At 37.8% G+C, this 22379-nt stretch overlaps 1 protein-coding gene across 2 annotated transcripts in view; it reads left to right on the plus strand.

The window, feature by feature from the left end:
- The window catches only part of LOC126412617 (synembryn-A), a 137480-nt gene that overhangs the window by 60857 nt on the left and 54244 nt on the right, over nucleotides 1–22379 (plus strand). For both annotated transcript variants that reach the window (XM_050082285.1, XM_050082286.1), the window contains exons 4-5: nucleotides 6355–6644; nucleotides 11230–11387. In XM_050082285.1, the coding sequence (XP_049938242.1) occupies nucleotides 6355–6644; nucleotides 11230–11387 (448 nt within the window). The remainder of the gene's footprint in view (nucleotides 1–6354; nucleotides 6645–11229; nucleotides 11388–22379) is intronic.

A 22379-nucleotide genomic window follows, 5' to 3' on the forward strand; every position in this document is an offset into this window, starting at 1 on the left:
AACACAAACAGACACATACACAAAATTCAAGCTTTCGCAACAAACTGTTGCCTCATCAGGAAAGAGGGAAGGAGAGGGAAAGACGAAAGGAAGTGGGTTTTAAGGAAGAGGGTAAGGAGTCATTCCAATCCCGGGAGCGGAAAGACTTACCTTAGGGGGAAAAAAGGATGGGTATACACTCGCGCGCACACACACACACACACACACACACACACACACACACACACACACACATATCCATCCACACATATACAGACACAAGCGGACATATTTAAAGACAAAGAGGTGTCTGTTTGTGTTTCTATCGACCTGCCAGCGCTTTCGTATGGTAAGTCACATCATCTTTGTTTTTAAATATATTTTTGCCGCGTGGAATGTTTCCCTCTATTATATTGATATCGTTAATTTGTGATTAGTTACAGATACTTCTCTCTCTCTCTCTCTCTCTCTCTCTCTCTCTCTCTCTCTCTCTCCATTTGCATAATGGTGAATGGCCAAACCTCAAAATACCTGCTTTCAAAATTTGGATCTATGTAAGCAAAATCACAAACTGCATCTAAGATGTCATCCATGAGTGGTGTTGTTGGAACCCTGTCTAATGTAGTGTTAGGTAGTAAACAGACAATGGACTTATTTGTGTACTGGGAGATACCATCAATTGCAATAAGCAATTCATTGGGAGGGAGTGAAATAGGCATAGGTACAAGAGAATTGGTGAAATGATAAGTGCTGGTAATATACGAATTAAACTTTTGTACAATAAATAATAAAATCATCTATAAATGCCATCATTGATATGCTTTTTGATCTCTGGAAGAGGGTAGACAGCTAGTGTATTTGGTGTAAATGAAGTAGGAAGTCACCATGGTTAAATTTGGGTTTTAATATAATGATCACTCTTTAGTTGTGTGGCTGAATCCTGTTTTTTGAGTGTATATAGTTCATAGGCAAAAGTGAATACTTCAGATAGTCTAGGTATTTCAGTAGGGTAGAGGACTCTTAAAAATGAATTTAAGTATTATTGCCTGTGAACATAGGTGCTACTAATGGTTCTGCGTAATCGAAGGTCTTGCAGACAAAAATGATTGAAGAGGGGAGGGGATGACGAAGTTAGCCTGATTGATTTTCTACATTTGAATGGCAGCAGAGAGGAACTGCAGTGACACAAGAAGAGGGCCACCATTGTTTAACCAAGGATAAAGTTTGAAAATTTTCTAACTTGATGAATATCTTGTTACTACAACATATTAATTGGCATATATGCTATCCCGTGTGAAGAGATAGACATGGGCAGACAGTTATTCTGTTGTGTAGGGGCAGATTTGTTTTTTTATCTATCTGGTAAGCATCAGATGAAAAATGCAGTTTTAGAGTCAACTGAGTTTTGAGTGGATTTTGTGCATGGGAATGTTTTGCAGCTGCAACCAAAATTAGATAATGACTCCTGTGCCCACACCTCAGGCTGCTCTTTTCTGCTATTTGCTTACTATTTTCTTCTCCTTTTTCACTATTTGTTGTCCATTTTTTCATCCATTCTTCTGTTTTTGTTGTGTACTAACCTTTTTCTGTGGCATGTTGATTGTCCTCTCTGCCAATTTTGATTGTATAAAATTTCATTTCTTATTTGTGACTGGCATTTAATTCAAGATTGTATTGCACCCTGCTCCATTCAGTCCCACGTTGCAAAGTGTTCTGTGATTTTTCTTCCTTAATTCTGAAATACTCTGTTAACGCCAACTCTGCTCCTCTTTTCACTCAGTGGATGAATCTTACAGTCCATAAGTCATCTTTTGTGTCAGGTGTGGTTTGTGTCCACGTCTGCAATTGCTTTGTAAGATTTTTTATGTCTTTATTTTTTCGTAAGATTTTTTTTTATGTCTTTATTTTATTGTAAGTTGAGTCAAAGGGTATGGCAAAAGCCCAGCACACCTCTTTGTTAAGAAGCATTTATACAGTGGAAGGGCATCATTGTGATATAGAGTAACAATTTCATCTGTTATATGTGTAAGGCAGATAATTGTAATTTCATTTTAGTAATATGTAGCTGGAGTCAGCCAAGCAAATACAGCTCAACATGTATTTCATGCAACTCTCAGTGTTGACTGAAAGTGCTGATTTGTTTTCCGTTAGAAAGAGAATTATTTTTAAAGCAGAATTTTACATACTCATTTGATAAGTGGTCCAAAACTAGTCTATTGCAATATTCTTTTTATCGATGTGTGGTAACAGGGACAGTAAAACACAAAGAATAACCAGTACTCCAGCAGTGACTGAGCAGCACTGCTGCAAGGCTATAGCACTCATCATGGGCCAGGGTGCTGCTTGGTAGTTCCTGAAGTACTAGTTATTCTTCATGTTTTACTGTCCCTGTTAATATATATTGACAAAACAAACATTGAGCTAGTTTAATTTGGGACCACTTGATCGAATGACCACATAAAATTCAACTTCAAAGATTGTTTTATTTCTTATGAGAAACAAACGAATGCTTTCTGTTAATGCTGGGCATCTCATGAAAGATGTGATGAGCAGTATTTGTTTGGGCTGACTCCAGCTGTATATTGCAGAAACAAAATTGCAAATATTGCTGAAATGCCACATAAATGTTTGATGACTCCTGGGAGAGGCACCCTGTGTGTGTGTGTTTGTGTGTGTGTGTGTGTGTGTGTGTGTGTGTGTGTGTGTCAGGAGGGATGATCAGTATTCAGGGATTTGACAAGGGTGAACATCAGCTCTTAAGTGCATACCTTAAGAGCTATGAGCACTCATTCATCTACACTACTACGGATCACATCTCTATGGAGTTGATATTTGGTGTTTATCTTTTTTATTTTGGCAAATATCGTTAGTAATCTGTTGAAAAAGCATACACGCCCTTTAATAGATTACAAATTTGTTGTCAAAGGATTTCCGTCGTGCAAATCATGGAAGGATATTGCTGCCAATTATTGGTTTATCCATTGCATGTTTGTTTTAAATCTTTTGTTAGTAGCTAAAAAAACTAGCATTGCCCAGATATTCATTTTGCCAATTTTCTTTAAGAAATGAAAACAAAAAAACTGTGTTTGTAGTGAAGTATTGAAAAAATTTCATTTCCATTTATTTGCGAAAACATCTCTCAAAAATAATGAAACAGTCATAGAAAGAAATATGCATAATGTACAAATGTATAGCATCCAAATTAAGAAACATGATCTGGACAGTTTCTGTATGCTGGGCGCAGTTGCTTCGTGTATCTACAACACAATTTTGTAAACATCTCTATGGCAACACCTTTTCATAGCTTTATAGATGGCTGTTGTTTTCGCATACAACCATTTGTGTTTTGCAGCTAAAGCTTTGAAAACTGCTGCCAGGTGTCAAGGATTTCCTTAAGTTGACTTGACTATAGAAGTGTTTTTGTAGTAAAGACTAAATATATTAAAACTTCATGCTTGATACGCCTTTTTTTTCATGTATCTCAGTGTTTATGGCATAATATCTGTCTGAACTATGTTTCACAGTATGATATATTTGTGTAGGGTCATTCAGGGACATATTTGAATACTGTTAGTGAAATATGATGTGAATAAATTTATTAACAAAGAAGTGATAAATTTAAATATCATGCATGATGTGACAGTATTTCATGTATCTCACTGTTAATGACTCCATATCTTCTGAACTGTGAGTGATTCTGTGATATACTTGTGTTCACACATTTAGCAACACATGCAGATTCTGCCTGTGAGATTTATTGTGACTATGGTTAGTAGCACAGAAGTAATACATTTAAACATTGTGAAAGATGCAGTTTTTCTCTTATCGCATTGTTTATGATGTCATATCTCCTGAACTCTGGTAGGTAGTCGGTTATTACCCCCCACAGCAATTGTTGATTGTTGTCTGACAGTAAGGGATATGTGTACCAAGTTTGGTTGAAATCGGTCCAGTGGTTTAGGAGGAGATGTGGCGCACATGCACACACACACACACACACACACACACACACACACACACACACTTTTATAATACATATAAATTATATTATTAACAAAAGGAAAAGTTTTTGAGCAGTATTTGTTAACCCTTTTGCAGTCAGCCAATTTGAAGTGGTGTGTGCTAAAACTGTCTTGCGTATTCATACTGTTATGCCACATTCTATTTAAATTGCCATATATCATACAGTATTCACTTTAAAAATATGAAAAAATTACCACTTATCTATAAAAGTATGTAGAATATTATGGCATGATGTTTCAAATAAATTCGATTGTAACAGTCCAAATATTTTTTTTTTTTTATATATATTATAAATTTGACTTTGATTCCATATATCCAACACTGTGCTTCAATTTAAGAAGGCTAACTACAGTCCATAGGATATACACACATTTGTGAGTAAAATGACATGAGGGATATGAAATTTGTGTTATTATTTAGAAAGATAATAATTATTTATTTGAAGAGAACATTACAGAATTTCTGTGTCTACAGTATGACTTAGCATTTGTGTTCAGGAAAATGTTCACCATGTAACCCCTTATTACATCTATTGCAAACAGTTCTTGACCTTCTCCTTCCCTCACTAGTACACACACAGCATCTTGACTCTTTCTTCTCTGGAAGTTTTCTCAAATCCAGAGAACCACGAAGATCATCAGTTGCTAATACTGTAATAGGAGAGTGTGACCTTTAGTACCAACTAGACTCTCATCAATACTAAGTTGTTCATGAGGTGTGTAATGATGTCTAAATATGTTATTAGCATGATTTACCAATGGCTGGTACCTGATACATGGGTCATAATCAGGATGGTCTGGTCTGGTGCTGGACATTTCTCACTATCCACAAGATGAAAGAATTTCATAAGATGCCTAAATCAGTGGGCAGAAAACATTTTACCAAACCATGGAAATGCCTGTGACGGTTTTGTGCTCCAGTATGAGAGCATTGTGGGCCTTTTATTGAGTCCCATATTTAGTATGCAAGCAATAAAACCTCTTACCTCGGTACTTGTCACATTCTTCCATTTCTCATATGGTTTGGACAATGTAGCATGTTTAGTTACAAACTGTTTAGCTGAGCAATTTGTTTCAGTTACAATAAGCTGCAGCAATGTTGTAGTAAAGAATAGATTGAAATATTATGTCACAGGAGATCCTGCTGGCAGCATATGTTTTGGTCCCGGCAGCTCGTGAAATGGACGTGGCAATGGCTGTAGTATTTCAGGCGCAATTACTTCAGTGTATTGTACATCTTCCATTTCGTCTTCACTTTCGTTCACAATATCATCAAGTACATAACTGTCACTTTCTGAACTGTTGCTACTTTTGCTTAAACATTCTGTATCATTAGTACATTCTAAAAGTTCGCAAATTTCTTCGTAGGTAAGTCCTCTGCTGTGGCCTGGTGTAGGTCGCATTTTTCACAAAAAGCAGAGAAAATAAACAATCTGTAAACGCTTAACATGAAGAAAAACACACAGAAACAATGATAAATAACAGTAGTGTGCAAAAACAAGAACGTAGAATGCAATAACAGAATGTAAACATGTACTGCAAAACACGACGTCAGTAAACATACGATGCAAAAGTGGGAATAATCGAACGCTAATATTTCACTGAAATGATGCTCAATTGTCAATCGCTATCAACCTACACACAGCTCGAGTCAAAGAGCATCTGTAATCAGCACGCCAACACCATCTAGCACCAGATTCTGTAAGATAAACAATACGAAGCAGAGTACCAACGAATTGGCATCCTGACAGTATTAGTGTCAGTTCAAATGGTAAATAGTTAAATTTGCACTCGTACATCTAGTAACCCTGGAAAGTAAAGCTATGTCCATAGTTACAATTATTTCTCTGTGCACTTATAAAATTTTTGCAACTGCCATAGCATTCACCAAAACTGTGCTGTCCACACTGGCATAATCAGGAATGCATATTTAAAAGAGGGAGAGGGTCATAACATATATTTCCTAAAAGGAAGAAGCATTCTTTTTTCTGTATGTAGCACTTTCCATGCACAATCTTGCTGGGAATGTGTTTTCCTGCATTTGAGACACACTGGATTAACATTTTACTCATCTGCGCCTTGTTTTTGCATTTGGAAAGGGACATTGTGTACCAAAATTTGCATTAGGTGACATATTTAATTTAGTTTTCAGCAAGAGTTTTCTTTGTTTTGTGCTTGTTGTGGCAAGAAGAAAAATCCTTATTTTATTAACTACTCTCCAAGCTTGACTTAACAGGATGATCTAGTTACCAAAATAAATTCATTGTCATAATTATGAAGATGTATTTACAAAGTGTGTGTGTCATTTTCTTTCTCTTCATTTATTTATTCATTAATTATTTCTTTGTTTCAGTGATGCTTGAGGCATTAAAGGCTCTCTGCAATATTGTGTATAACAGTCCACAAGCTCAAGCGATTTGTGGCCAAAATCATGCTGTGGAAGCAGTGATTATACGGATGCGAACATATCCTGAAGGTGGCTGGCCTATTACTCTCAAATATTTTGACATGAAGCTTTTGTTTTTAATTACTGCTCTGTGTTCATCAGTGAGACCCACTCTGCGGGGCCCTCTTCATGGGTATACATATTTAGTGGAGAGCTTGGACTTAATACTGAAAGAATCCAAAGGGAAACCTCTAACGGTAAATAATGTGAAATTTCTTAAATGTATACACTAATCTTCATTCTTCATCATAAGTGTGGCCAACTATCTGTAAATTAATCCTTAGAGTGTTGTTTTACCTATCTTTACCACACATGCCCATTTCCAAGCCCATATTTCCCCTTTTGTGCACATTCTTTTCATTCTCTATACATCCTGATTAGCAAAAACAATGAATGTTAGGGCGAAATAAAGATTGTGGTGACACACTGATTTGCAGCGATGTTTACAGTCGCGTCTGATTTAATGCAGTTTGGTACATTGGAAGCTCTGCTGCTTCTCAATAAATATTGTATTCTTGTTTGTTTACGGCATTCTGTAGAATAGTCATAATAGAAAAGAGCTTAACACACAAGATGCATTTCACAGAACTGAATAGCTGTTAAGGTATGCATTTTAGAGCCCATGGCCTTTTTTTCTTGTTTTGCTTCATACTACCACATTTCAAAATATGGAATAAAGAAGAGATGTTGCATCCCAGACAGGCACAACGAAAAGATCGATATACATTTGAGCTTTCAACCAAAAGGCTGTCTTCCAAAGAAGAAAACACACACACACACACACACACACACACACACGTGACCACTTTCTCAAGCCACTGAGGCCGGTGTGTGTGTTTCCTACTGTAGAAGGAGGTCTTTTGGCTGAAAGCTTAAATGTCTAGCAGCCTTTTTGTTGTGTCTGTCTTGATTTGAACAGTTTTGGTGGTTGCTTCACTTTCTTTTATATTAGTCAATTTGTAGTGGAAGAGTGGGCGCAATGAGACACAAAATATTCAACCCCATTTTTTTTTAATGTGGGATGAAATATTATTAATCTAATTGTAACAGTTGTATATAGTGATACTGCTCCTACAGTGTAAAAAAGCAATTAGTTAACAATAATAAGAAACCTACTGAAAAATCTGAATTAGTAAAGAAAATCTCAAATGTCCAGTGTTCTCTTGTAGAGGGGTGGTGGAGTGAGAAGCAACAACAAATGTTATCAAACACTGAAATAATCAAGGTTTACATTAAAAGTTAGAAACCTTTGTTGGTGTTTTATTTTGCAATGATCCATGGTCTTAGGTAAAATCATTATAACATATGAATTGGAAATAATGGGTACATCTGGCACATTGGGGGAAATAAATTTCCCATAACATTTTACACAAACTGTAAAACATTATTAGGAACAGATGTGGACTCTGACCATAAGTTATTGGTTATGAACTGGAAGTTAGAACTTAAAAAAGTGAAAAGGTAGAAAATTAAGGAGATGAGACCTGGATAAGATGAAAGAACCAGAAGTTTTTGAGAGTTTCAGAGGGACCATTAGGCAACATTTGACCAAAACAAGGGAAGAGAACACAATAGAAGATGAATGGGTAATAGAAATAAAATAGTGAAGGCAGCATATGATCAAGTTGGTGAAAACGCAAGTCTTATTAGAAATCCTTAAATAACTCAGGAGATATTGAATGTAATCAATACAAGGAGACATTATAAAAATGGAGTAAGTGAAGCGGTTGAAAAGGAATACAGACATATAAAAAATGAGATTGGAAGAAAGTGAAAAATGGCTAAGCAGGAATGGCTAGAAGACAAATGCAAGGCTGCAGAAGCTTGTGTAACTAAGAAAGATAGGTACTGCCTACAGGATGATTAAAGAGACCTTCTGAGAAAAAGAGAAGCAGCTGTATGGTTCTCAGAATCTCAGATGGCAAGCAAGTGCTAGACAAACTAGGGAAAGCTGAAAGAAGGAAGGAATGTGTAGAGGGGCTCTACAAGAGACATGAACTTGAAAACAATATTATAGAAAGGGAAGAGGGAATATATGAAGATAAGGCGAGATGTGTTACTGTGAGAACAGTTTGACAGAGTGCTGGAAGACATGAGGCAAAACAATCCCCATGCAGTAGACAACATTCCCTCAGAATTGTGAAGATCCTTGGAAGAGGCAACCATGACAAAAATATCCCATCTGCTGTGCAAGATGTATGAGACAGGAAGATTGTAACAATTCCCAGTCCAAAGAAAGCAACTACTAACAGGTGCAAATATTACCAAACTGTTAGTTCAGTAAGTCACAGTTGCAAAATACTGTCATGAATTATTTGTGGAAGAATGGAAGAATTGGTAGAAATTATCATCTGGGAAGATCGGTTTGGGTTCCGGAGAAATGTAGAAACATGCAAGGCAAAACTGGTCCCACAACTTATGTTAGAAAATAGGTTTTAGAAAGGCAAACCTACATTATAATATTTTTAGACTTAGATAAAACTCTTAACAATGCTGACTGGAACATGCTCTTTGAAATTGCAAAGATGGTAGGGATAAAATACAGGGAGCTGAAGGATATATAAAGTCTATAAAGAAACCAGACAGCAGTTATAAAAGTCAAAGAACATGAAAGGCAAGCAATAGTTGAGAAGGGAGTGAGATATGGTTGTAACCAATCCATGAAGTTTAACAATCTGTACATTGAGGAAGTAATAAAGGAAACCAAAGAATAATTTGGAGAGGGAATGATGAAAGTTCAGGAAGATAAAAAGTAAAAACTAAACGGTTTACTGATGACATTCCAATTCTGTCAGAGACAGCAAAGGACTTGGAACAGAAGTTGAACGAAATGGATAGTGCTTTGAAAAGAGGTTATAATATGAGCATCAACAAAAGCAAAATAGGATAATGGAATGCAGTCATATTGTATCATCCAATACTGAAGGAACCAGATTAGGAAATGAGACATTAAAAGTAGTAGATGAGTTTTGCTATTCGGGCAGCAAAATAACTGATGATGACTGAAGTAGAAACATTATAAAATGCAGAAGACTGATGACCTCAACCAAAATGCAGACTGACTGTAGAATGAAATTATTTCTGCATTTCTGAGAAAGAGGAATTTGTTAAAGCCTGGTATAAGTTTAAGTGTTAGGTAGGTTTGTGAAGATATTTGTCTTGTGTGGAAGTGAAATGTAGATAAAAAGTATTTCAGAAAAAAAGGAAGAGAAGCTTCTGAAATATGATGCTATAGAAGAAAGCTGAACTACAGATTGCAGAAGTAGTGAGGAAGTACTGAACCTGAGTTGGGAAGAAAAGAAATGTATGGCACATCTTGAATGAAAGGAAGGATCGATTGATTGAATTTGGAGATGAATGTTGGGGGTAAAAATTGTAGTGAGAGACCAAGGAATGAGTACAGTGTGCAGGTTCAGATGGATGTTGGTTGTGGTAATTATTTGGAGATGACGATGCATGCACAGGATAGATGACCATGATAGGTTACTGTGGAGAGCTACATCAAACTAGTCTCTGGACTGAAAACCACAACAATAACAGTAACAAGCTTCTCCTTTCACCACATTGCCATGTGGTGTGTGTTCCCTTGTATAATTATCATGATGGGATTGGAAGCTACTGTTGATAAGTAATAAATTATGGGACAGAATCTGTGGTCAGTAGTTATTTTTAGGAGGTAAAATGAGTTTTATTACCAATAGACACATATAAAAATCAAAGTGCTGCACTATCCAAGCTCACAGGACCAAACTTTCTGAACTAATAGGATGAGAAGGATTCACCAGTGTGTGACTGACCTACCCTTCCTTTTAAACCTTCCTCAAACTATCCCTTTCCCCTCCCTAAAGAAGGATATATTAGTAATGAAAGCTTGGATAATGGTTCAGTTTTATTTACACATGTTTCTATCAACAGTACTATACATTTTGCCTCCTGAAGGTGATAACTGGCCAGAAATTCTCTCCCATAATTTATTAGTTTTCTCAGTTGAATGTTCTGTGTAGAAAAGGATATACAAAAAGAAGTTACTATCAAATAAAGAGAGAAAAATTTATTATCCTTTTACATGCTGTGTCATAAGTCCCTTTAAAGAATTTTTCCTATACTGTGTGAATTTCTACAAAATATTTCTCTTTCATAAATTGTATTCTTATTTTTTGTAATTTTATCTCTGTTCTTTCTTTCTAATTTATGATACATAACTCAATAGTCTTTGACCTCTGTCTAATTTCTTCTGCAGTTTATATTCAGTTTTGTGCCTCACTCATTTAATCTTAAACAACTATAAACTGTTTAAAGCATTTTGTGTGTTTACAAAACATTCTTAGAACTATCCTCTACGGAGCCCATATCCCAGTTCTCCCCAGTTATTAGTTATCTAAAGAAAACTGTTTGTACGCTTTGAACTTATTCTGGAAGCCTGGTATCATGTGTGTATTTCCAGCCATTCACACAAGAATTGCCATTCTGGTTTCTGGTTTAGCTATAGCATGTTTATTTACAGTTCAGCATTAAAATAACTAACCTTAAATGAATTAAATTACAAGAACTGACATTTTTAAAACAATGAAGTCAATATAATGTTCTCTTCTAACACATTTATGCCAATCATTTTTCATCTTTGTACAGATCTGGTGAATTATTATTTTGCATTTCTTGCAAGTCTAAGCTATTTCTGCAAGGGAAGCCGAGTTAGTACTGCTGTTCTCCAAACATTTAATATTTTAGTGTTCATTTACAGAACAGCATTGCAAAAGCAGTTTATATGCTTTTATGTTTCAGGGTGAACAAGTCCAGTTTGTCTGTGAGATTTTGAAAGTGTTATTCAATCTCTCTCTGGGAGCAAATCAGACTGAAGAAGAACCGCACCACATACGTTTGGGTGCAATTTTATATCAACTGTTGCTTCTCAAATCAAGTAACCCAGCTGAATTGAATATGTAAGTTGCATAACTAAAAGACAAAATTATTTAATTGGATAGATAAAAAATTTACTCACCAAGCAGCGGCAGCACACACACACACACACACACACACACACACACACACACACACAAGACAGTTGTAATTGGCAATCTTTCAGAGCCAGTGGCTCCTTCTCCAGGCAGAAGGAAGAGGGGTGAGAGGAAAGGACTGGAGAGGTCTAGGAAAAGAAGTAGATTTCAGGAAAGTCACCCAGAACTGTGGGTCAGGGGAGACTTACCATATGGGATGAGAAGGAAAGACTTCTTTCATCCCATATGGTAAGTCTCCCCTGGTGGTAACGTGCCCCCGGAAAACGACCAGAAAGGTATGCGTCCACTTCCTGCTCTCATTAGCTGGATGAAGAAGGTGGTGACTGCTGTGTTGTGGGCGGGTCCAGCTCAATTGGTAGGATGAGAGGAGGCGAAGGTTGCGTCTCCATGGGGTTGACCCAAGGTGTCATGATGACACCAACTGGTGGCTGCTGTGGCTGCGCTGTCCACTGGACCCGTGAATCTGGGGGAAGAGAGTCTGAAAGATCATCGTGTATGTTACAGAGGTGAAGCTGATTTTGATGGCGGTGCTGCAAACCATCTGGACATGATACATGCATGCGCCAAGTCAGTGGATGATCCCGCCTCGCATACACTGTCTGCTGCCGCTAAAGACCCTGTAAAAGACAATGCCGTGCGATGCGAAGCGATACTTGCAGCCTTCCTTCGGCACTGGATGCTGAGGAAGGTGGAGTAGTGTGCGATGGCGATGCCATGAAGCAATTCCACCAGCAATTGTCCATCCCATTGGTGGGAATGATATGAGATGAGAAACTGTTGCAGTGCTTGATCCTTGGTGTGTGCGGACCGAAGTTTGGCCATCTGCTGCTTGAATGTTCTGACAAAACGTTCGTTGCTTTATGCTATTGCACTCACAGAATGTTTCAAATTCATTTGAGGTGAACTTAGGTCTGTTGTCTGACACTAGTACTTCAGGCCAACCTTCGAGGCAAAAAATCGATGACAAAACCTGAATTGTGCTATGTGATGTTGTCAAGTTCATTGGTACAGCAAAAGGAAACTTGCTATATGAGTCAACCACAATCAACCAACGAGTGTTCCAAAAAGGTCCCGCAAAGTGTATATGCACATGTTGCCATGATGATTGCTACTTAAGCCAAGAAGAGCATTTTTGTGGTGGAGCAGACTGATTTTCGGCATATGCGTGACACTGTGACGTCATCTGTTCTATTTGGGTGTCCATACCATGCCTGTTACAGTGTCGACGCACTAACTGTTTCATACAAACAGTGCCCCAGTGTCGTTGGTGAAGTAACTGCAACACTTCTTTTTGCGAAGCTTTAGGTATCAACACAGGTGACTGTCCATTGTCATTTTGAACAAGGATTACACCTTTCTGTAAAGCAAGGCTATGCCAACATGCAAAGTATCGGTGCACTACAAAATTCTTTGTGCTATACAAGGAATCAGGCCAAGATGTGGGAATGTACTTGAGCAAAATGTTCAAATATGAATCAGCTTCCATGGCCTGTGCAATTTTTCTATAATGCAGCAGAAATAACTGAAGCAATTCAGAATCCTGAGCATCGATGTGACAACAAGATGCAGCAGAAGCATCAAAGTCTATGTCAGGTCTAATCGGAAGACGTGAATATGTGTGTCTGCATTATCATGTTTAGCTGTCAGACGGTACACAATCTCGTACTGGTATTGAGACAACAACAAAGCCCATCTTTGCAATTTTTGGGCAGTTTGTACAGGAACTGGAGTTGTCGGATGAAACGACTGTAGAGGTTTGTGATCCATTACTAAGTGGAATTGTCTGCCATACAAATAGTGGTGGAATTTGGTGACACCATATACAATAGCCAATGCCTCTTTCTCAACTTGTGAATAGTTATACTGAGCTTTGGACAACACTTTTGATGCAAAAGCAGTAGGTCTGTCTTTATCACCAATTCGGTGTAAAAGCACTGCACCGATTCCATAAGAGGAAGCATCAACTTGCAATACATCTGGATCAAAGTGAACTAAGCATCGATCACTGAGCAATGCATCTTTAAGTTTTTGAAAAGCTACTTGGCACTCATCTGTCCAAACAAAGGGGATATTCTTGCAACGCAAGCGATGCAATCGAGCTGCGATTTGTGCAGCAGTCCGTATGAACCGAATGTAAGAGTTCATTTTCCCTAAGGCTGACTGCAGTTCTGTGATATTGCGAGGAACTGGCAAGTCGCGTATGGTTAACAAATGCAACTGAAGAGGATGGACACCTTGACTGATTTATGACATGACAAAGATACTGCAACTCAGGTTTAAAAAAAAAAGAAATCGCACTTGTCCAGTCTACACTTCAGTCCTGCATCAGACAACACATGAAACGAAGCATGTAAATTTGCAATATGTTCTTCAGGTGTACGACCTGCTACAACAATATCGTCCAAATAGTGTGAAGAGTTTGGCACTTGTGCAGTCAGCTGTTTCAAATACTGTTGGAAAATGGCGGGTGTGGAAGCACTGCCAAAAGACAAATGCAAATATTTAAACAAGCCCAAATGAGTATTAACTACACACACGTTTTGAGATTCTTCATCGGGCGCAAATCAATTTTTGAAAAGTAGCATCCAGTGCCTAATTTGTCAACGAGATCCTCTGGGCGTGGCAATGGATGGTATCAATGAGAATTTGTGGGTTGACTTAAAGTCAACACAGAGGAGAATGCGACCTTAAGGTAAGTCAACACAGAGGAGAATGCGACCTTAAGGTTTGGGGAGAAAAACCAGTGGATTAGCCCATTGACTGGCTGATATGGGCACTAAAACTCCAGGATCTTGCAATTCCTTAAGTCCAGCAGTGACTTTGTCCCATAATGCAATGGGAACAGTTCTGGCCTGGCAAAATTTCAGCTGAGCATTGTCTTTCAGCGTAATATGTGCAGCAAAATGGTTAGCTTTTCCTAAACCTCCAGGAAAGAATTCCAGGAATTCTTTTAGCATGCTAGCTACACTGTCTTTTGCATTGAATGCAGACACTGACAACACATTGTCCTGAATGTTAAAGCCAAACAAATCACAAGAATCAAGGCCAAATATATTCTCACACTCATGTGATTGTAGCACTGTAAAAATATCCGTTCGCATATGCGAGCGATACATGGCAGGCAAAGTACATGTTCCAAGAACGGGAATGTCGTGTCCATTATAATCTGTCAGCTGTGTGCTAGTTTTAGATAGGTGTGGAGAGCCTAACAGTTCATATGTGTGACACTTTAGCAATGTGACAGAGACACCTGTGTCCAACTGAAATTTCACAAGTTTCCCACAAATAAGTAAATGAACAAAAAGTTTATTTGACTGACATATCACTGTAGAAACTGCACGCTTGCTAGTTGCAGACTTGGAATATACTGCATTAATGACATGGGCCTTGTGACTAGAGTTTTATGAGTGGGCTGAATTCTTATGTTTGTTCCATTGCAAACATATGGATTTTCACATGTCCGTCCTAGCACAAGCATAACACTGAACTTGTCGGGAGGGGCAGTCTTGGTGTTTGTGGCATGAATAACACCTAGGGCAAGACTTAATTCTGTTTGCCTGTGTAGCTGCCTGTTTAGTGAACTGTGTATGCGACAAGGAAGATTGTTTACTCGGTGTGCTTAGCTCACACCACCAGTGCAGAATGGGGTAATCGCAGCTAAGGGACTCAACCCGACAAATAGCTAGCTACTCAAATTTATGAGTCGAATAGGCACCGGAATTGTACTGATCTAGTATTTGCATTACCTGCTGAAATGATGGATCAGACTGTTTCAAAATTTGTTCTCTGGCTTTGACATTAGGTACATTGTACACAATCACATCACGTAACATAACATCCGAATATAAAGCACACAAACACATTTAAATTTCCATTTCCTTGTCATACATTGCAAATCTGTTACCCACTCAAGATAAGTTTGTTCTGACCATTTTTTGCTGTTAAAGAATTGATACCTAGCTGCTACCACATTCACTTGTTGGTCGTAATAGTTTGTTAGTGATTGTACAACCTGGCCTTAAACAAGTTCATTCGGAGTGGTGTTAGGAAAAGTTTTTGCATGAGGCGGAGCACTGCACTTCCTACTGTAGATAATAGATACGGAAGTTTCACAGTACCTAGTACATTGTGGGCCAGTAAATGTGCGTCAGACTGTGATAACCACTCGAGCCATTCCTCTTCTTGGTCACAAAACTGTCAAAAAGATGGTATAGCAGCTGTAGTAGGCAGTGCTTGTATCGTCGGGCGTGCAGTGTTGGCAAGTAGATGCTGCACCATGTTGAGCAGTGCTGATATTTGCTGCGTCTGAAACTGAAACATCTGCATTAGCTGTGTGGCTTCTAACACTTGTGGCTGTGCTGCCAGAGCAGGAGGTGGGACAGGATTGTTGGGCATGTTGGAAGACACAAATGCAAAAAATATGCTAGGCAAGCAATCTAAATAATGACAAAATCTGAGAAAAGTTCTGCATCGCCCATCTGAAAACACTGATTAACAAACATGGCGAACGCTCCTGCAAAGTAAAGACGAGAGAATTAAGGTGCCTGCAAAAATATGTCCATGGCTGTCAGCAGGGAGTTCGGAGGATTCTCGTTGTCAGCTTTTGGCCCTTGCCCACTTGTCTCGTATAGGGTGCCTTAAAGGATGCTGCGTTCTTGGAATGCTATACAGCAATTCAACCAAGTAACATTAGTAGTTTTATTTCAATAAATCAGATTGACAATACTTAACTTGGAGATTTAAAGGAGTAGTCACACGCAATGGGCAACATGCAAACAACTAATGCTCGTCACAATAGATAAAGTCCAAACAAGCAATGGACATGGATTGTAACACTCTCAGCTATGCCGTGCTATGCTCTGCAAATACATTCCACTAATGTCTGTATACTGAGCTGATCTGAGCAGCCGAGGCTGGCAGGAGTGACGCTTATATTCACTTCTTGCAGGTGTCGCTCTCGTCGTGGTGTGGTCCTAATCAGCACACCATTGGCTGACGTCGTCTCACTGCCTTCTCTGATCTTCCATTCTTTATCTTCGTTCTGGCGCTTTTGGTTACACCAGAACACTTCAATTCTCTTCTGGTCCAGTTTTCTCACAGTGTTTCACTACCATACAATGCTGTATTCCCGACGTACATTCACAGCTATGTCTTGCTCCAATTAAGGCCTATGTTTGATTCTAGCAGATGTCTCTTGGCCAGAAATGCTCTTTTTGCTAATGCTAGTCTGCTTTTTATGTCCTCCTTGCTCAGTTTGTCATGGGTTATTTTGCTGCCTAGGTAGCAGAATTCCTTAACTTCATCTACTTCATGATCACCAGTCCTGATGTTAAGGTTCTCGCTGTTTTCATTTCTGCTTTTTCTCATTACTTTTATCTCTTCGATTTAATCTCAATCTATTTTCTGTACTCGGAAGACTCTTCATCCCATTCAGAAGGTCCTGTAATTCTTCTTCACTTTCACTGAGAATAGCAATGTCATCAGTGAATCTTATTATTGATGTCCTTTCACCTTGAATTTTAATTCTACTGTTGAACTTTCCTTTAATTTCCACCATTATTTCTTCGATGTATAGATTGAACAGTAGGAGCAAAAGATTACAACCCCGTCTTACACCCTTTATAATTTGAGCATTTAATTCTTGGTTTCCATTCTTATTGAATTCTTATTGTTTCCTTTTGGCTCTTGTACATATTGTGTATTACCCATCTTCTGCGTTAGCTTATCCGTACTTTTCTCATAATTTTGAACATCTTGCACCGTTTGACACTATTGAACGCTTTTTCCAGGTCAACAAATCCTATGAACATGGACATGTCTTGATTTTTCTTTAGTCTCACTTCCATTATCAAACTCAACATCAGATTTGCTTCTCTGATCCCCACACTTTTGCTAAAGCCAAACTGATCATCATCTAACACATCATCAGTTTTCCTTTCCATTCTTCTGTATATTATTCTTGTCAGCAACTTTGATTCGGAAGCTGTTAAGCAGTCTCAGATTTGTTGGCTCTTGCAATCTTCAGAATTGTGTGGATGATATTTTTCTGAAAGTCAAATGATATATTGCCAGACTGATACATTCTACACACCCAGGTGATTAGTTGTTTTGTTGCCACTTCCCCCAGTGATTTTAGGAATTCTGATGGAGTTTGTGTATCCTTTCTTACTTATTTGATCTTAAGTCTTCCAAAGCTGTTTTAAGTTCTGTCACATCATCAGACAAGTCTTCCTCTTTATAGAGGACATCTGTGTACTCTTTCCATGTATCCACTCTCTCCTGTGTATTTAACAGTGGAATTCCCATTGCACTCTTAATGTTACCATCATTGCTTTTAATTTCACAGAAGGTTGTTTTGACTTTTCTGTATGCTGACTCAGTTCTTCTGACAATCATTTCTTTTTTGATTTCTGCACATTTTTCATGCAGCTGTTTCACCTTAGCTTCCCTGCACTTCCTATTTATTTCATTCCTAAATAACTTTTACGGGAGCTGTTCAATAAGTAATGCACCACTTTTTTTTGTCAGAACATATTTATTGTTAAGAGTCAGAATTTGGGATAATGTACATCAACATGTCTTGTCCATGTCCTATTTTTCTACATAGTCTCCATCACATTCTGTGGCTGTATGCCAACATTGTGGATGAGCATATATTCCCTGCTGTTAAAAGCTCTTGTCCTGTAGGCATAGCCATATTTTCACTGCACGACTGACACTCTCGTCATCTTCAAATTGTGTTCCCCATAGAGAATTTTTAAGTGGCCCAAAGAGATGGAAGTCTGAGGGTGAATGATTCAGCATATCTGGAGCAGTGGCTGTGATGGGACGTCCCAAGCATATCTGATCATGGAACTCTGTTTCTACATTTCCTGAGGCTGTAACTTCCTTTACCCATCGTCCAACTGTACTGTCAACTGCAGCATCGTCATGCACTGCACAAAAACATTTGTGGATGTCCATCACGGTTTCAAGAATTCAATAACAGCACGCTGTTTGTAACGCGAGTCATATGTAGACGCCATTTTGACTATGTACTAAGGCTCTGCCATCTGCCGGAATGGTTCGAATCTTCACCAGTGTTCAGAACAAACACCAAATGTGAGGCACCAACAAGGGCATTTGTTTCTGTATTCCTGAATTTTCCTGAACATTTTTGTACTTCCTTCTTTTGTTGATCAGCTGTCCATTACCCGTGGTTCCTTTGCAGTTGGCTTCTTTGTACCTGTGATTTTCTTTCCAACTTCTGTGATTGCCCTTTTTAGAGATGTCAGTTCCTCTTCAACTGAATTGCCTACTGAGCTATTCGTTATCACAGTATCTACAGCTCAGAGAATTTCAAGCATATCTCCTCTTTCCTTAGTACTTCCGTATCCCACTTCTTCGTGCATTGATTCTTCCTGAGTAGTCTCTTACACTTCAGTGTACTCTTCAACCCTACTAAATTGTGATCTGAGTCTATGTCTGCTCCTGGGTCTGCCTTACAATCCAGTATCTGATTTCAGAATCTCTGTGTGACCATGAAGTAAACTAAGTGAAATCTTCCCTTATGCCCTGAGCTTTTCCAAGTATACCTCCTTCTCTTGTGTTTCTTGAACAGAGTATTCACTATTACCATCTGGAATTTTTTGCAGAACTGAATTAGTCATTCTCCTCTCTCATTCCTAGCACCAAGCCCATGTTCTCCTGCAACTCTTTCTTGTACTCCTTCCCCTACAATCACATTCCAGTCCCACATGACTACTGGTTTTTCATCTCCCTTTACATAATGAATTACCCATTCAATATTCCCATCTACTTTCTCTCTCTCTCTCTCTCTCTCTCTCTCTCTCTATCTATCTCTATCTATCTTCGGGGTGAACCATTGGCATGTATGCCTGAACTATTGTCATCAGAGTTGCTCTTACAGGCTATTTACTCATGAAGTCATTCATCAGTGGGAGGAAAAGTGACTAAAGGTGAGTGATTATCAACTACAAGCTGTGAAACCAATGGCCCCATCCATTTTGTTCCTCTGTCCAGTCATGAAGGCAATATAAAATGTCATTAACTTGTTTCTGTATTGTACTTAGTGCTCTTATATATGGCTCTTTATTTGGGGTGGATGATTAATTCTTACAGAATGTTACAGAGTGTCTGGCTCATTGTTCGTAAGTGCAGTAATCAGCCAGGTTTGATTACTGCTGTACTATTTTTGCGTCTTTCATAGTATTGTTTCCCTTTGAATAAAACTTTTAGATTAAAGATTGGATTGTTGTGTGTGTGTATGGGGGGGGGGGGGGGCTATGTTTCCTACCAAATATGTCATCATCATCGTTATTACAGGTATGATATGTTGTTAAGAACCAAGTCAGGAAGGCTAGGGGTGCTAAGATGTTTGAAGTTTGTGAAGGTTGAGTAGTTCCTCAATCAGCCTAATGGGGTGAAGCGTTCCAATTCCAGTCCCCCAAGGAAAAATCCATCACAGTCTGAGAAATTGTACCCAAGTCCTCTGCATGGCAGTCAGACATGTTGAGAAGATGGACTGTGTCCTCAAATAATTACATGTTTAGTACTCAAATAATCACACATTAAAAGAGAGAGAGGGAGAGAGAGAGAGAGAGAGAGAGAGAGAGAGCGCTATTCTACAACTTCTTGGTGTCATCTGCTATGTTTCCAGTTTTCCTGGAATCTATCAAAACCGATTTGGTGTGAGAAACTAACACGGGGTAAACATCATCTCATTTCTTAGAGCCTTGTCTTTAACTTCATAATATTTGGATACAGATCTATTAACTTTCTTCTTTTCTTGAAGACCATTGAATGATTCTCTAGCTACTAATTTTATTCATCTTTTATTAAAGCAATAGTATAGGGAGTGAGTCATCACAAACTGTCTTTACTCAGTTTTCTCCTGTTCATAAATATCTAATGTAAAGAGCTTCACAGATTTTCTCATACACATCTGTTGTTCTCTTGGAGTGGTGACATTTTCTTGCCAGACCTGCAAAGAAAGATTAATTGGGGTAAGGATAGAGTAGAAGCATTTCAGGAGTGAGCATAGCATACTGCGCATGGGCTCAACATCAAATACTTGACTTCAATAAAACACTGCTTGTTTACACTTTTTGCTTGGACCGAAACTTAAATGTATATGATCTTTTTTACACATTTGTGTATTTTCAACTGCACTGGTGTTGTTATAAATGCAAAGCAAAGCAAGAATAGTTACGTTTTACAGGAAAGTACCACAAAGGTCTATTTATGGTTATTGTAAAAGTGAGAGCTGCTTTATATATTTAAAAGAAGCAAGACACAATGTTATGCAACATAGGGCAGTATTCTCTAATTGTTATGACCATGTATTGGCAAGGCTATAATAGACAGATAAATTCAATAGTGGAAAGAATTTTTTGATAGAGAGGAGTTTAGAGATGTGAGGCTTATGGGGTGATTCTGACAAGATCAAGACAAATATTTTAAATTCATTTCTGAAGCTTTGGTGGAATTTTCCTTCAGATTATTGTTCTCACTAGTTCATTGACGTCCACAAAATACTAGTATATGAAACGCCATTATTTTGTTCACTGTGATTGATGAAATGATGTTGACCTTTAAACAGACAGCACAGGAGAATGAAAACAATTTCTTCAAGGCACAGTTTTATTACAACAAGTTTGTGCAAACCTTATTTCTATATGAGAGTGTGTGAAGGTGAATGAAATGTATTTTTTGTAGGTTTTTTCAGCTAATTTTCAGCAGCTGATATATAAAAAAACTCATGACAATGAACTGCATTAACTGGATTTTATTAATATTACCAGTTTTGACCATAAAGCCATCATCTGCTACCTAACAACATAACATTACAGTTTGTAGAACAACATTAAGACAACACAAATTGGTGCCTAGAAGTGACATAATAAAATGCTTACAAAAATCACTTAAAACATTTCATTTGTCATGAATATTGAAACACAAAGTGCTGAATATTTTAATGAACATGAAACACAGAATAAAAATCTCATTCATAGAATTTATAAGTGCAGCAATCATCCTGTTCATATGAGATGACAACAACAAATACAAAGTGACTTGGCATCCCAGCCCAAAGATCTCATTATATTGAAGATATACCATATATTGATGTGTACATTACTTAATTATAAAATGTGACAAATAATGTAAAGATAGCTAAATCTTATCTCCACCATCGTCATGTATCATAATAATTTATTTTTTATACAATCATGCCATCCTAATACACAGAAAAAGCATACATCAAGGTCTCAGTTGACCTGGTCACTATATAAAGACAGAGAATGTGACATTGTATTACAGTATTGTAAAAATTATAGCACAGCCTAAAACAAAAATGATTCCTAACATAAAAATGATACAATAATAATCACATACATAAAGTTAGTGACAAGATAAAGTAAGCTCTTATAATTGTGGCTCATCCAAGTTATTACATATCCTATGTATAAGCCTTTCTGTAGAAGATCTATACAAGATTCGTTATTCTATTAATGTACAGTAAAATTACAAATTTTCATCATAATTTTTCTCCCACATGTTCAGTAATTATTCAAGCAATTTGATTTTTTTGCATGGGTTCTTAATAATCTTAACACATCGAGGTTGCTTTTGACTGTGGAAGTGGAAAAATTGCTCCCCATGGGTGATTACGAGACTCGTAATTAATTATCTTTAATAATGTACCCATCCACCTTTCACCTTTTCTTCTTTGCTTAGCACTTGTTTTTCTCATATAAGCTCTTGGAATACATGTGTTTCTCTTGTCTCGAAAGATTTCTTTAATTTTGCTTTACACAGCATCTGTTTCCCTAGTTATGTAAGTTTCTTGTGATTTTTATTTTTTTCCTATTCATTCCTGCTTTATCATTTTGCATTTTCTTTCACTCATTTTTAGGT

The sequence above is a fragment of the Schistocerca serialis genome, chromosome 7, assembly GCF_023864345.2.
Source record: "Schistocerca serialis cubense isolate TAMUIC-IGC-003099 chromosome 7, iqSchSeri2.2, whole genome shotgun sequence".
Taxonomy (NCBI): Eukaryota; Metazoa; Arthropoda; class Insecta; order Orthoptera; family Acrididae; genus Schistocerca; species Schistocerca serialis.